A 16952-nucleotide genomic window follows, 5' to 3' on the forward strand; every position below is an offset into this window, starting at 1 on the left:
GCTGGGAAGAGCCAGGGAGCCAAAGAGACAGGCCTCTGGCCTTGAAGAGAAGGACCAGCCCTGGCTGGTCTGCTCAACCTCCTCTGGGCAGCATCATTATCTGTTGGCTAATGATGGACAAAAGCAGCTACTCACAGGTTCTACAAACTCAAACATCTTTCTCTCTTGCACTTCCTGCACCTTAAAGACATATTCCAGGGACACTTCGTAGAAATGTTGCCGAACCAGGTCCACTTGGCTGTCTGCCTGCAAACAAGACAGAATTTAACAGAAAACCAAGTCATTACCTAAGGAATACACTAAGCAAGGAGAAAAATAGACAGGGATGAATTTTTAAAAGAAATCAAACAGCATGATACTGGGCAAATGGTAAGCTACTGAACACTATGCCATACACTGTGTCTATGCACACGCACGCACACACACATCAGCTTGATCTATCAAGCAATTATTTTTTTTGTTTCTTGAAAAAAAAAACATTCTACAGAACTGTAATTTCACCATAGCAGACCCTTGGTTTAATTCCAATAAAACACCCATGTCCTAAACAAACACCCACAGAAGTATCCAGTAAATATTAGTTGAAGAACAAATACTATTTAGAGTGCAAACTTCTTGGCCATTGACGAACACACTGGTTTTTTAAATATCATTACTGTCCACTAGGTGGCAGCATCATCCCATGCTGCTGCCTATTTTCGGCCTCCCTCATGGACTTAGAGACTCAGTGAAAATGGAGGCTGTTCTATGAATGCCAAGCTGAGTTTTCTTTCCAAATTAACTCCCTTTTTTTTTTTTTTCTGTTTCAAAAAGCTTTATTTTTACTTGGTCCAAGACTTGGGAGAGAGGCTCCAGGGCGGTTACAAAGCTGCCTAGTGGCTTGAGAGGTTCATTCAGGTTGAGGTCCTGAGGTGGGCTGGTGCAGAACAGAAGAGGGAGCCCCTTGAAAGGCACAGAGGCCTCCTAGTCGTGCATGACAGTGAGGCGCTCAAAGATATACTCTCCCAGAGATGCCTGGGGCATGCCAGTCTCTGCTGGTTATGGCCCTGCCAGCCTACGGAGGTTGGTCAGGTGGTTGCCCATCTTCTTGATGAGCTTCACCTCCTTATCCAGGAAGTGGCTTTCCAGGAAGTCACAGAGATGAGGGTCTGTACGGGCAGATCCCAGGGCATGCAGATCCAAGAGGGCCTGGATCAGGTTCTTCTCCAGGGCCAAGGCAGCTTCCATGGCCTCCTGGGTTTTACCCAATTCATCCTGAGATGGCTTCTGCACATGCTGGAAGAGTACACGGCCTGTGATTGTTCTGCAACTTGAGGAGACACTCGGCGCCCTCGCATGTCTCCTCAGCCAATTCACGGAATAAGTGGCCTAAGCCCTCCAAAGCTATGTCATCCTGATTGAAGAAGAAGCCCAGAGAGAGGTAGGTGTAGGAGGCCTGCAGGTGCAAGTTGAACAGGCGGTTCACGGCAGCTTCCACTTCGGTGGAATAATTCTGACGAATCTGAGAGGTCATGGCTGATCTGGAGTGTGGGGATAACTGCGAAGAAGCTAACCGTGCTGGCTGGTCCTAGGAGCCAAAGGTGGCGAAGAGATGGTCCCGGAGGCTGCGACTGGAGAGACTTGTAAGGTGGCTGGAAGCTAATAAAGTGGGAGTCCCCAAGTCTGTTCAGTCCAAACACAGTTGAAGCAAGCCACAGATCCATGGGACCTCCAAGGCACTGTTCCTAACCACTTTATAAAAGAATTTTCAATGACGTTCTTTTAAATTCAAATCCAAGGAAGCCAGGAGCAAGCCAGAGAATTTTTTTCTTTTTTTATGGTTGTGCTGGAGACCACCTGACCTATGGTCTTAATGTTCTGTAAGCTTACACTCCTAACCCTTTGTTTTTTGAGACAGGGTCCCTCCCTATGTAGCCCAGGCTGGCCTTGAACTCATAATCTTCCTTCCTTGAGCTAGCAAGTGCTGGTATTACAGGTTTCTGCCAACATGCTCAATCAAAAGAATTTTTTTTAAAAGATTAGCACTGCTGAAAATACATGTATGAGAGTAAAATACTGTTAAAACTAAAAGGAGAAAAAGATAAGTTGGCAAATACTGTATTGAAACAATAAAATAATGTTACTAAGGAAACATAACCAGAGTATTTCAGATGCCAGTCTTGTAAGTAAGTCACTGATACCAGGCAGGAGGTCGAGATTGCCCTAGGTGGACAACAGTGTATCCTCGAGTCCAAGGGTAGGAAAAGAGTAAGGTAGATCCCAGCCTGAAAGGAAGAGTCACACCCAGAAACAGGTAGGGGGCAGCACTGAGCTCCTCTGCCACTAGCAGGTTAGAGCGCACAGAAGAGGATGGGGCCATGAGGGTGTGGCTCTGGAGGAGGCTTCAGGGCAGCATCTCAGATCTCCTCCAGTCCAGGTACTGGCTCACAAATGGCAATCAGCATATGCACCAAGGACCATGCATACACTAATACCAGGCAGGAGCCCTGTGATCTCTTACCTCCTGTAGCTGGGATTCCTTCTTTTTGGAAGACAAATTCAAATGCTTTTCTAAGATGCCACAATACTTCTCTGTCTCTTTGTCATACTTCTTTTTGGCTTCCTGGGGACGGGGGGGGGGGGGGGGGGAGAAAGCATAAGAGGTTACTGGAGTGAGGCGCTGGATCCCTCAGGACCTCTGTGTGCTCCCTCTACCCACAGTGATGAGCACTTCTCTGATGGACATGCAGGAAACTCCCACACCAAAAGCAGGAGCATCACTGCTGCCCACTGCTGGGGCCTGTGATGACAACAGTTGAGGAGGGACAAGGGACACCCAGGGAGTGTAACTCAGCAGGCATAGGACAGACTGGAGAGCAGGGAAGGCATGGGACAAACCTGCCATGGCCTGTGTAAATGGGAATCAAGAAAATGGGACATGGAAATTCTTTCCTTTTGTTAAGTTTTGATTAGCTTAAATTATCATCTGAAAATGAAAAACAGTTTAACAATATACATGTCAACCTGTGTTCCCCCACCAAGTTCTTGAGTCACCAAGGTTCTATTTTTAGTCCCTATTTTATAGGTAAGGAAACTCAGAAGGAAGCCAGTTTGCAAAATGTCCCAGAGAATGACAGAGCTGAAGTCAAGCTGGCACTGTCTGCCCACACTCTGCCCACTTGAGACACGGTCATAGGCTGTCTCCTTGCTCTCTGTGCTTTGGTGGGCATGGCAAGCCAGAGGCTAGGATGACATTCTGGTCCAACAGGGATGCTCAGTTATTCTAACTCAGTGTCAGTCCTGCTTTTGACTCATCTGGGGCCCAAGGGAGATGCTTTGTGTAGCTCTAAAGCCTGTAAGGAAAAGGTGTTTGCAGCCAGATAAAGCAGCCATCTCTCTACCCATCTAACAAATTCATGATAAGCAGTCACTCTGTCCTAGGCTCTGCTTTGGACCCCTCCTCTCTCATGATAGGAGCATTCTAGTGGGAGGAGAAACACAACTACCAGGAAACAAATAAGCAATGTAATGATAGATGCTGTGAGAGCTATAAAAAACAAACAAACAAACAAAGGGTACTTGGGAAAGGCCTCAGTGGGGAGAGATATAAACTGAGACCTGCTGAACACCTGAGGAGGCAGGGTTTGGGCTCCCAGAAAAGAGAGGCAGCAGCTCATGTCCTAGGGCAGAGCACTCTGAGCCAAGTTCTCCCAAGCACCCTTATTTATCTGGTCAACAGCAAGACCTTAAGGATCACAGAGAGCAGAAAATGATCATATACCCACTTAGCAGGCCTAAATCCATTCCTACAGAGCTGAGGTTGGCTTAAAAGCCTACTCGTACTCAAACCATAAGGCAAGCAAATGTGAATGAAGAAAAGACTTGTAGAAACTCTTCCCCTCCAAGGCTGAGAAAGGTCCAGGCAAGCAACTCTTGTCCATTAACCCACAAGCTTGGGGCTGGATCCCAACTCCACTCAATGTTTGTATCACACATATCCACTCTCAACAGCCCAGTGGCCAGCAACACCATAGGACATCCTGGGGCCAGGCAGTGCCACTGGCCAGATCTTAGAAAAAGCCAGGAGACATGGGACACTAGCATTTTGTAACTTTCAAGGAACTAGAACCTCTGCCGTCCATGGTCAACAGATAGCCATAATTAGAGAAGACAGCAGAGAGACAGAAGCAAAGAAAAGTACTCACCCCCATACTGGACACCAAAGCGTTCACGGGGAAGCCCTAAAGCATAGTATACCAGCACCCCGGCCAACTGTCATCACACACCTGACAAGAGCAACCGCAGGAAGAAAGGGTTTACCCTGGCTCACTTTCATTGCAGCAGGTATGTAAGTCGCGGTGCTGGGGTCTGAGGCAGTCGGTCACACTGCATCCAGGCTCAGTGATGCAGAGGGAGACGAGCGCTAGTGCTCGGCTAGCTTTTGCTTTTTTTCTGAAGAAATATTATTTTATTACATGCATCTCTGTGTGTCCGTGTAAGGGCATGTGCATGTAAGTGCAGAAGGTAGAAGTTGAGTGCCCTAAAATTGAAGTTGTAGGTTGTTATGAGCTGCCTGATGTGGATGCTGGGAACGGAACTTAGGCCCCCTGGAAGAATGGTATGTGACCCTGTGAACTGCTAAGATAGAGCTCCAGTCCTTTTACTTTTCAATATTTATTTTATTTTTTAGTTGGTATGTGCGCCTGTGTGTGTGTGTGTGTGTGTGTGTGTGTGTGTGTGTGTGTGTGTGAATATGCACCTGAGTTCCAGGGGCCCAAAGAGGCTGGAATACGGAGTAGGGTCTATAACTTTAATCTTTTAAAACCTATTTTTAATGATGGTTCTTAAACACTTTAACCTCCCTTGTAGCCCACCATCTGCCAGAGGTAATGGAAAAGAAAGGACTGGGGTGAGGACGGGGTGGGGGGACCTGTTTAGAAAGGTTCTTTTGAGCAACTCCTGGTCTATGTTGTCAGGAATTGGCAGTTCAGTTCACAGATAAGCACTGGCAGCTGGATCCACTTGCAAACACTTCACAGATACTCCAGGAGTCTAGTCCAGTAGACTCAAGATAACAAACACAAATCAGCAGCAGTGGTACTTCCTAGGTAGTTGAGACAGCTAGGCCTCAGCCTTGGCTTGAGTCAGCAGGAGGAACCAGGAAGAACACCAGGAGAAGCTCTCAGCTGTTCCTCTCTCAGGGAAGACATCAGCGAAGATGTGAGACCCACAAGCTTTGCACAGCCAGCTGGACCAGCAAGCCAGGCTTAGCCTGTCACTGTCTGTTGCATCCTTTTTATACTCCCAACAAATATCACGTGTTCCCCATGGGTCTTGCCCCAGCATGGGTCTTGCCTCAACATGCGTGTCTGTCTCAGGTGACATCACTCTGCCAATCAGCCAGGGTCCAAGGAAGTGGCAAGAAACTGAAGCACACCACCAGAAGGTTTTTGGTGCAGTTCTGTCTCTGGAGTCCCAACAAATGCAGCTCAACTATGCAATGTAAGATGGACCAATACATGTCTGTTGTTAGCAAAGAATCCTTCATCCTATGTCCTTTCACATGCTTGCATTAGCAGACTATGCTATCTCCTGTGTCTGCTCCAGTGGAACATTTCTTCACAAGTCTGCCTTAAGTCTTTCACCTGTGTCTACTTCAGCTAACTGTTCCTTCATGTGTTTGCCCCAGCAAAACACCATCCAACCGACTTTTCAAAGAACCCTTAAGTTTCCACTTCAAGGGTCCCCTGCAGGCTGGAGTTACAGATGGTAAGCTGCCCAACGTGGGTGCTGGTAGCCAAACCTTGGTACTGTGAGAGAACAGGAAGTCCTAAACCATTTATCCAGACCCTAGCTTTCTCATTTCTCTGTAGCCCAGGATTCTAGCCCCGGGGACGCTGCTTCCCACATTTAGGATTGGTACTTCCACCTCAGTTACGTAATCAAGGTAATCCCTCTCAGGCATGTGCAGAGAACTACCTCTTAGGAGGTTTCAGACCCTGTCAGGTTAGCAGTCAATATTAACAATCACATTAAGGTAACAGTCTCAAGGTGCTGCAATGTATTATTTGGGCACTTAGGACTCAAGGTAGTCTCTACCTTTCCAGAGAAAGACACCACTGAGAGGCAGATAAAGAACAGGGTTGGGATCCTGGAATATAATTCCTAGAGTGGCAAATTCTAATCAACTACCATCACTTTCTAGGGCTCAACTTTCTCTCTACAAACACAGGGTGACTAGACAAGACCATCACTCAAGTTTCACCTTCCAGATCACAACTCTGCAGTAAAATAAGAACATTTGCTCTTCACAGACTCACTTGCATTAAGTGAACTAAACTACATACACCCACGGCATGGCGATGATGGTGAGGAGGTGATAAATGAGATGCCAACAGCAACAGTGGTGTGAAAATGGAGGTCACAGAGGTCACTGATGGTACTGATGGTGATGCTGACGGTGCTGGTGCTGGTGGCAATCGTCACAGTAATGGTGGTGGAACTTGTTTTGATGGTGGCAGTCGTGGTAGTAATGGTTGGGGGAGTGGTGATGACTGTACTGGCAAATTTTATGTCAACTTAACACACGCTAGAGCCATTTGTGAAGAAAGGACCTCTATTTAAAAATGCCACCACCATATTGGCCCACAGAACAGTTCCTTGATTAATGTGGATGGTGGTGCCGATCCTGAGCTGGTGGTCCTAGGTGCTACAAGAAAGCAAGCTGAGCAAGCCATGAGGAGCAAGGCAGTAAGGTGGTGGCTTTTGCTTCAGTTCCTGCCTCCAGGTTCCTGCCTTGAGTTCCTTCCCTGACATCCTTTGGTGATACTCTTCCTTCTTCAAGTTGCTTTTGGTCATGATGCTTTATCCCAGCCCCTGAAACACTAACTGAGACAACAGTAACAGTGATGATTGTAGGAATAGAGGGTGTGCTTCTTTCTTTCTAAATGTACACTTAAATTGATAGAAATCTGTTGTAAGTCAGCAGAAAATCCTTCCATTGTCTTTCCTTCAAACTACATCCAAATATCCCTAGAAAGCCTTGACCAAGTATCATCCCTTTCAGTAATCATGCCTACTTCTAGAAAGTAGCTGGAAGGCAATTCTCAAGGAGAGGGAACGGGCTTCCCTCTGCCCTCTTCTAGTAACACAATACAAGAACTGGTTTTCTCCAGCAGTGTCTCACTGGGAAACAAACCATACCTAGCAAGGCCTCATACCTAGCAATAGATGGCCGACACAAAAGAAGCTCAGTACTACTTTTGGAGGATTCTTTTGGTTGGTTGGCTTTGTCTTGTTTTGGTTTTTGGGGGGGTTTTTTGGTGTTTTTTGTTTGTTTGTTTGTTTTTGTTTTGTCTGTTTGTCTCACAATGCTTTGTCTGGACATTTTTTTTCAACCTTAGAGGTTGTTTATATAACTTGGTTTTTACTGTTGAGTTTTATGGGGTTTCTGAGTGTGTAAGCATGTGTGTGTCTTCCTGGTTCTCATGTGCATTTCCTTTTCTGAGTGTGTAAACGTGTGTGTCTGTGTCTGCCTGGTTCTCATGTGCATGTCCTTTTCTGAGTGTGTAAACATGTGTGTGTGTGTGTGTGTGCCTGGTTCTCAAGTGCATATCCTTTTCTGAGTGTGTAAGCATGTATGTGTGTGTGCCTGGTTCCCACGTGCATTTCCTTTTCTGCATTCTCTTCAGCTCTTTTTTTTCTGTTTGTTTTTGTCCTATTCTGGGTTGTTTGTTTTGGGGTTTAGGAAGTTGTTTTGTCTTTTAATTGCCTGTTTATTTGAGAGAAAGAGAGAGAGAGAGAGAGAGAGAGAGAGAGAGAGAGAGAGAGAGAAGAGTAGAGTATAGATTTGGGTGGGTAGGAATGTGGGAGGAATCTGGGAAGAGTTTAGGAAAGGAAAACCATGATCAGAATATAATGATAAAAAATATTTTCAATAAAAATTAAAATTATAAAGAAAAAAACATTCAGCTGTTTGGTCTCTGTGTTTATAGGTCTGTAGTAACAGATGGAGACCTCTGAGCTAAAGCAGGCCTGCACTCATGAGCCCCACCTAGACTAAGTATATGTATTCTCTTAAAATATCTGCCCACTGGAAAACTCCCAAAGGACCCAGGTTTTGTTTTTTGTTTTTTGTTTTGGTTTGGTTTGGTTTTTCAGTTTCTCTTGAAGAATTGGAAAAGAGAGTAAAGGTATGCTCAATTCTATACATAACAAGAAATGAGCTGAGGGCCGGCAAGATGGCTCAACTGTTCAAAGGCACTGGCCTTGATAACCTGAATTTGTTTTCCAGCTCCTATATGCTGACAGTTATTCTCAGACTTCCACATAAGCACTATGGCAAAGGTCTGTACACACTGGCATGTATGTGCACGCACACATACACAAACACACAAACACACAAACACATAAATAAATAAATAAATAAATAAATAAATGTGCTTTGCTTAATGAGGTTTATGAGGAGTCCCCATGTTCCCAAAGCCTAGTTCATAACTCTGCTTAAATGAATTTTTGGACCTCTTCCATACTCACAATTACACAAAAGTGAGTAGGCTGACCAGTCAGTCAATAGTCCAGGCATACAGCCACCTAGCACGGAGGTGACACCTCTACCTTGAATGGTTTGTGAACTAGCACCAATCAGGTAACAAACACTTGGATGGTGGTTGATGGTGGCCACAGACAGCTGCACCTCAGCCACTTATAAAGTGCAGAGGAGCTGGGCTCTCTTGTCTTTGGAGGGTTGCTGCCCTTAGATTTCCTAAGGGGAGCACTGCAGATTTCAGACAAGAACAAAGTTTGCTAAATCCTCACCCTGGCAGCCCCGATCTGCTCCTTTCGAAACTTTTCCAAGGGTGTGATGAGCACGTCGCTGGCATTCTCAATCTGATGAAGAAAAGCAGAGGGCGAGGGGCAAAGGCAAGGTTAGTAATAACTTAGAGCAGCTCTTCCACAAATGCTCCCAGGGCCTCCCCATGTTCCCCTGTAAAATAGAGAATCGGTGTAGAAGCCCCAAATGTGACCATCTTCCTGTGAAGAGTTTGCTATTGTTGAAGATAGTCTCACTGTGGAGCCCAGCACAGCCTGAAACTTAAGAATCCTCTCCACCCCAGCCTTCCAAGGTTTAAAAGAAGTGAATCCAGATGGTAGGCCAACGTTCACTGGTTGTAGGGACCTGGTAGCAGAGGCAGTCTAAGTTTCGAGTTTCAAGAGATGTAAGTTCACCATTCACCCAAGCTTCAGGCAAAGTACATCAGTAGTGAGTCTCCATTGAAAACCAAACGCCTTTGAATATCTTCTATGGAGAGGGAATTAATTGGGGCCTGAGACCTCTGCCTCCTGACAGCTGGCTGCCTCCCAACCACATCTTACAGTGCTCAGCCACACTCTTATTCACTGTCATACCAACAGACCTCAAATGTACCAAATCTGGCTCCCTCTGGACCCTTGCCTCTGGCTTTTCCCACTGATGTTCTAGTACAGATTGTAATCAAGGTTCCAGCTTAAAGGTCGCTTCTCTGTGGAGGCCTTCCCTGACCTCCAAAACCGTAATTAAGAGAAGCTCTCTCTAAACCCAACCCTTTAGAACAAATACACCAGGTAGTTTTCTAGCTCAGGACTATCACAGACACATACACCACCCTGTAAATACTTGTTCATCCCCCAGTTTTCCCAAAGCACTGAAGAAATCAGAAACAAAGGAGCACTCAAACACTTTCTGAATGACCAAGAGAGTGAATGAATGACTTCTTGACAAGCTGCCAAGTGTGTGACTATGAACAAAACATTTAAGTTCTCTGGACTCTAATTTCCTAATCCAAAGGATGAGGGGGCTAAATTGTTCTGGCTCTAAGATTCTACACTCTCCTCCAAAGCACAAAATATTCTACACTCTTCACTCATTGCTCACATGTCTCTCGACTAATTATTTCAGGAATCTCACTTCAACAAAGCATTATTTTCTCTAAATCATATGCATGCCCTTCACAACGGCAACACAATAAATGCCAGAGGCTCTTGACAGACACAGTGAAGAACAGACCGGACAATGGGAGGGACAGAAAAGGGCAGGTCTCCATATTTATCCCCTGCTGTCTGTTTCTTAATTTTGAAAGCATTCACCCCGGCAGAGTACATGTTAATGCCGTAGTAAGGCAACAGAATTAAACTTATCTGTTTTTTATTGCTAACTGGTACTGTTTAATGAGTTTATGTAAGTCCCACAAACCATTTGCAAGTTTCTGAGGCTCACAAAGGTGTGCTGAGCCCATGGATAGATAAGTGGTTTCCAACTTCAGCTGCATGTGAGAGTCCCTGAGGGATCTTTTACACATCTCCATAGCCAGGCCAACTTTAGACCAGCGCCACAATCTCTGGTCCTTGTTCCAGACATCAATGTTAGTGAAGTACCTCCCCACCCCCAAGTTATTTCAGCAGGTACCCATGCTAAGGTTCTAGTCCTAAAGAGACTAGGAATATGCTAACACTTAGTTATTCATAAGAAGTAAGACGAGTCCCCATCTGGGACTATAAGCACTATCTTGTCTATTATCCTGTGTTTTCATCTATCAAATGAGAGACTGCAGACAGTAAGGAGTAATGGGACTGATGGTCGAGCACAGAGACAGCCATTCTCTGCCCACAAGGAATCCATGCTTACTAGCCACACAGATGCCATACTAATTGTCCAGGCACATGTGGTAAATGCAGAATCTGAGGAATGAACCGAATGTTCAGATAACACTATGGATGGCCAAATATCCCACAGAACCATGGACCTCCCAAAGGGTGGAGCTTTGTTGAGCCTAGCTGAGCTGAGCTGAGCTGAGCTGAGCTGAGCTGAGCTGAGCTGAACTGATGGTAAAGCTCTCCCAGGATGGGAAGAGGCTTGTGACAGCCAAATACTCCAATACAGACAGCACAGAGTAATAGTAAAATTGCAGAGGTATCATCCAATCATTGCTCCCCTACCACAGGCCACAGCAATTTGCTTACCACACCCCGGCCCCAAATATTGGCAGGACCAAGAACCAGACTCAGAAGACCCACTTCCCTTTCTTGGGCATTGGCATGTGCACACTCAAGATTTCACCCCCATCTACCCACCACCATGCCTGGTCCATTTGGGCTCAAGCAAACCACAGGAAGGAAGCAGTCACAAGAGGGAGAGTCTCTTCTAGGGAAAGGATGGGAGGCTTCTGTACCCTTGGGAGTTTTAAAGAAATTCCCACATCTTTTGGTATAATGCCAGTATGGATTGGAATGGAGACTGCACTGCTTATTAACCATGTGAGCCCCTGTAAACCTTAATATCTTCATCTGGGAAATGGGGTTGCTATGGATGGGACTTCAGGGTTATCACAGGAGCTAAAGAGAAAGGTAAGGCTCTCCCTGCACAGTGTCTGTGAGACATGATATCATGCTGCCAGCTCATGCTGTCAGCAACTGCTAAGAAAAAAGAAAGAAAATGCATCCTTCTGGCAGTGCCTCCCTGGAGATGAGCCCCCACCTCAGGTACAAGCCAGTGCAAAGCCTTCTGGGGACTTGTGATCAGACTTCTCTCCTGCTACCTGGGGGATGTGGGGAACACAAAGGGCCTTCACAGCAGATGCTAGTTTGAGAGCACTGCTTTGGGACCTAGAGGTCAGCATCTGCTTCTTGAATTTGCAGAGTATGTCTCTGAGCAGCTCCCACAAGTGCATTCCTTTGCCAGGTTATATTTTCTGGCTGTCACATACATGGCAGGTGCCTTGGAATTAAAGCAAAGCAGTGATGTCTTCCTTCACATGGCCACCAGGCAGAGTTAAGAAGGCATGGAGAAGAAGGAGCAGGTGTGTGGTGTGTGTGTGTGTGTGTGTGTGTGTCTGTGTATTCCTGTGTGTGTGTATTCCTGTGTGTATGTATTCCTGTGTGTGTGTATTCCTCTGTGTGTGTGTGTATTCCTCTGTGTGTGTATGTATTCCTGTGTGTGTGTGTATTCCTCTGTGTGTGTGTGTGTGTGTGTGTATTCCTGTGTGTGTTCCCATGTATGAATGTCCCTGTGTGTATATTACCATGTGTGTCCATGTGTGCCAGTGTGTGTGTGTATTCCCATGTGTGTGTGTATTCCCGTGTGTTGTGTGTGTGTTCCCATGTATGAATGTCCCTGTGTATATATTTCCATGTGTGCCCATGTGTGCCATGTGGGTGTGTTGTGCTACATGTACATGCTTCTATGTGTGTGTGCATATGCCAAAGGTTGACATCAATGTTATTTCTCGGTTACTTATCCATTTTTTCACCTTACTTTTTCACAGAGTCTTTTACTGAACCTGGAACTCAACATTTTGGCCAGACAGACTGGCTAACAAACCACAGGGATTATAGGTGTGAACCACCTAACCCAGCTTTTTACATGGATGCTGGAGACCTGAACTCAGGTCCTTGCACTTACATAGCAAGTGCCTTACTGACTAAACCATTTCCCATATCTAGTGAGTTTTTGGACAATGATACTCTTCTATATGCGCTAGTAACTCCTTAACAGTCACAAACAGCTTCAAATTCTGCAAAGGTTCATAGCCTCCAAATACTCCAAAGGCAGAGTCTTCTGACAGCAAATGCCTTGTTCTCTCAGTGTACAGACTGTCTGGGACTGAGAGCAGCCCAGGATACTCACCATTCGACTCCGCTCATCTTCAAGATTCCTGAGAACAGTGGCAAATTCTTGCAACGATCTCGCTGGAAGAAAGAAAAAGGCCATGAGGTGAAGCAGCATGATGGGTGTGTAAGAGCAACTTACAGATTTCAACTGTGATGGGTGTGCAAGAGCAACTTACAGATTTCAACTGTGATGGGTGTACAAGAGCAACTTACTGATTACAATCCCTTTATACACAGAGACACCCGAAGTCAACGGCTGCCCTCAGACTCCCTCATCCTTTAATCATTAATCACTAAAGGCAGGATGACCCAGAAATGCAGGTTAATTGCACCTGGAACACCAGCTGAAAGGATTGCTCCAAGGAAAAGTCCCACCTGTTCCTGAGAGTTCCCAGGACTGGTGAGGTGCTGGCAGGCTCCCAGCCCTGAGAATGGAAAGGGCAGAGTCCCACTAAGGAGTTGAAGGATTTCCTGTCCAGGATTTATCCTTCAATCTTTTGCAACAAAATCCAACCTTGATGGGGGCGAGGGAGCATGACAACTAAACAAATAGTTCTGAGGGCAACAGAGGCCACATCTCCGCATCTTCTTCGTTCCTTCTCCCTGACTGCTGAAGCCACTCATTGATAGAATGCAGCCTGCAGCACAGCACACAAACACAGATGGTCTTCGCCAGAGTTATTCATGAAGGCAACAGGCACTTAGTGAAAGAGCCCCAATCATTAGGATACTTGGGCAACACTGACTTACAACAAGGATACATTTTCATTGCTCTCAGCTACTCCCCAGCTGTCTTTGCTTATGCCCAGATTCTGGTCTTCTGCTTGGCAACAGACTCAAAAAACCAAAAAAACAAACAAAGAAAACCCACCCACATCTAATGGGCTAATGAACAACCTTAGGTCTCTCAATGTTCGGTTCTTTGGTACTAGAAATTGAACCCAGAGCCTACACTAAATACATGCTCTACCCTTGGGCTACAATCCCAGCCCCATTTTCGTCTTAATTCTTCCTCCCTTTATGGCATCAACTAAGATGCCCAATGTAAGGGGGAAAACAGACTATGAGATCCTTATAAGACCCTAGCTAAGTGATGAGTCTTGACTTTGCCAATGCTCTGTGCAGAGCAACCTCTGGAAGAAAGCAGGGGGTAGGAAAGAGGGGAGCGGGGCAGCACAGTGATATATACAGGAGTTCACCTGTCTCTCAGTAAGGAAACTAGAAAGAGAGGTGATGACACCGGGAGTTGCCACTGAGCCCTGACCCTGCTCTGTAGGCAGTGACAGTTACATGGCTCCAGCTGCCTGTTACCAGGCCAGAATGGAAAGCCACTAGATCAAATTTGTGAAGTTTTAAAAGCTAAAGAAACAAAAACGAAACAAAGGAACTTGAGATAAGTTCGCTTACATGCTAATTAGGTTTAAAATAAAAAACGTCAACTAAAATATAGAGCAGTGCCAGTCTTATCTCAGTCCATTAGCTTACACTGTGTCTTAGTGCCATGGCTGGATTAAGCAGGGGTGGGGGGATGGGGGAATGGAGGGATGGGAGATGGAGGGTGGGGGAGGGAGGGTCACAAAACCAGCCAGAAGAATACTGGAGGAAGGTGGACAGACAGGAGCGTCTCATATGAACTCCAGCTTCCTTCTGCCACTGGTGGTGAGCGAGGCCAGCTCAGGGAGAAGCCCCATCCTGACCCATACATCTGTGCTCTTCCACTAACTGCAGGATTTCTGCCCTTACAAATCTTATGGGCTTCCTAGCCCAGAAAAAGGCTTGCTGGGGTGAATGGCAAATGTTCTTATCTTCTGTAAGGTCTCGACTTACCTATACACATCTCATCATCTGTTTCTGCATCTCCTATACACTGAAATTTAAATTCATTTAAGGAATCCGCAAACTTCCGCTTTGCTGAAGACAAATCTAATAAAAAAGAAAAAGAAGAAAACACATTACTGACATTAAACTGGCCTTCCTACTTGTTGCCCTTTTTAAGCCCTTCTGTGTATACTTAGCGAGGTTTGTTCCTGAGACCATTTCACAGAAGAAGTGTTAACTCAAAATAGCAAATACCTGTTTATACAACAATACTTTACATACTTTATATAAATAGTTAATATTTTATATATAAAGTAGTAATTTGCTCTAAAAGTTAACATTTTTATTGCAGTTGCTTTAACAATTCAAATCTTATGGGATGGAGATACAGTTCAGTCGTAAAGTGCTAGCCTAGCACACACAAGGCCTTGGGTTTGATTCCCTGAACCACAATATATGTATGTATGTGTGTGTGTGTGTGTGTGTGTGTGTGTGCGTGAGTTCGTGCGTGTGTGTGTGTGTGTGCATGCATGTATGTTTTAAAAGAAGTTTTAAAATCCTGTGTCTGCTTCCTGCAACCATACACTGAGACATATCATCTCCATTTTGACACCTGGGAATATTACCACTTCAGGAGACCAGGGAGGAAGCCTGGCACAGAAACAACATTAGAAGCAGCATCATTCCCCGCAGACCACAAGTCCATGCTGCCAAACCCTCCATGTGGTCAGCACAGCTGCCCCCAAGTGTGACTCTGGAACATATCCTCTAGATCCAAAAGAGAATGCAGGAAGAACCTATGCTGGCCTGTCTCAAAGCATAAGCATGCCTGGCTTACTGCTCCAGCTAAAGACAGACAAGGTCCAAGTTCTCTGACCCTCCCAGACCCATTCTCATTAGCCCACAGCTCGACAAATTTCCAGTTTCCACAGTCACCAGAAGAACGAAGCCCTACCAATGTTTTCTGTTGGGATTTTCCTAAGAAGCCAACCCCACACATGGTATCTATAATGAAGACTCTCTGGGGCCCTTGTCAAATTTAAAAACTAAACTTTCCTTTAAGACAGTAATAAAAGCTAATGTTCCTTCCTGAGCCCTCGGCTTCTGTTCAGAGCATAAAATCACCAAGGTACATTTAAGTGGCCTGACAGACAAGACTGCTTAACTTAATTCACATGCAGCCTTCCTGCAGATTAGGTTAATCATTCAAATTATCATCTACCCAGGCTTCCCACATTGAAGGGGAAATGGCATTAAGTTCAAACTCCCAGCGGAGGGGAAGAGGAGGCGCAACTGGTAAGGAGGCCTGGATTTAATAAGATGGGAGGGTCTGGCTTTCCGGATCAACATGACTTGCTAAATAAAAGCATCCCTTCCTTCAGTTGAAGGTCATTCATTTAGGTTGTTTCCATTCCCTAGCTGTTATGGAATAGAGCAGCAGTGAACACGGCTGAGAAAGTATCTGTGGGATATAGGATACCAGGTCCTTCAGGCATATGCCCAAGGACTGCTATAGCTGGGTCATATGCTAGGTTTATTTATAGCTTTTTCCAGAGACAGACAGACACACAGACAGACAGACAGACAGACAGACACACACACACACACACACGTACATGCATGTCCGTGTGTGTGTGTGTGTGTGTGTGTGTGTGTGTGTGTAATTAAAGAAAAGGAGGCCATAAATTTGAGAGAAAACAAGGAGGTGCACATGGGAGAAAACAGAGGGAGGGCAAGGAAGGAAAGGGAAAACGAGGTAATTACACTGTCATTTCAAAACAATTGCTTTTCTTAAAGTATCCGAGACTCTCAGCACTTCCCTCTTTTGCTCCCACTTTCTCCCCTAAGGTAAAGACAAATCGTTCCCATCGTTTTTGATTGATTTGTCTCTTCTCCTGCTTTGTGCAGTACAATCTTCCTGGAGTTTGCTGAACAAACCCAGCCCCTAGGGTCCCTTCCAAGCCAGAGCTGTTAGTAAAGGGTCACGGGGCCCGGGGGTGCTGCTATTCTCAGTCTGGAGCTTGTGCTACAGATCCTGGACCATCTTCCCACAGCTCAGATGACATGGGTCCTAGGCAAAGCACTGTGTTCCACAACACAATAGGAGGCACTCGGAGTGGAAGGGAACACAGGATCCAATTTCCAATCCCTCCCTGGTACAGACGCTTTCATGGAAGACTCCTTAATAAACGGTCCAAACACGACAGCAGCGGGGACCCAGGCCTCTCTCAGAGCTGGCCTCTTGGACAGAGGGTCTCCTTCAGAACACAGCTCACTCCTGCCTCAAAGGCAGAACACTGCGGGGAGGAAGGAACTAAAAACTCTGGACAGGCAAGAAAGTACACATAAAGGAAGTTATTTCAAAGTGGAAGAGAAGGACCCCGGGATCCCCAAAGCACAGCACAAGTGCTGCACACCTTCATAGTTTAGTCCATGTGCCCTCCACCAGAACCCACAAAACAAGGTCTGAGCGAAGAGCGTGTCTGAGTAGAATATCTTCACTTTCTGCA

General features: G+C 45.7%; 1 protein-coding gene across 4 annotated transcripts in view; it reads right to left on the reverse strand.

The window, feature by feature from the left end:
• The window catches only part of Arhgap26 (Rho GTPase activating protein 26), a 387815-nt gene that overhangs the window by 264920 nt on the left and 105943 nt on the right, over positions 1-16952 (reverse strand). For all 4 annotated transcript variants that reach the window (XM_034518108.2, XM_076912737.1, XM_076912736.1 and 1 more), the window contains exons 2-6: positions 14452-14547; positions 12641-12702; positions 8797-8868; positions 2501-2602; positions 136-246 (exon numbers count right to left, since the gene is read on the reverse strand). In XM_034518108.2, coding sequence (XP_034373999.1) covers positions 136-246; positions 2501-2602; positions 8797-8868; positions 12641-12702; positions 14452-14547 — 443 coding nt within the window. The remainder of the gene's footprint in view (positions 1-135; positions 247-2500; positions 2603-8796; positions 8869-12640; positions 12703-14451; positions 14548-16952) is intronic.

Source organism: Arvicanthis niloticus, chromosome 14 (genome assembly GCF_011762505.2).
Source record: "Arvicanthis niloticus isolate mArvNil1 chromosome 14, mArvNil1.pat.X, whole genome shotgun sequence".
NCBI classification, from domain to species: domain Eukaryota; kingdom Metazoa; phylum Chordata; class Mammalia; order Rodentia; family Muridae; genus Arvicanthis; species Arvicanthis niloticus.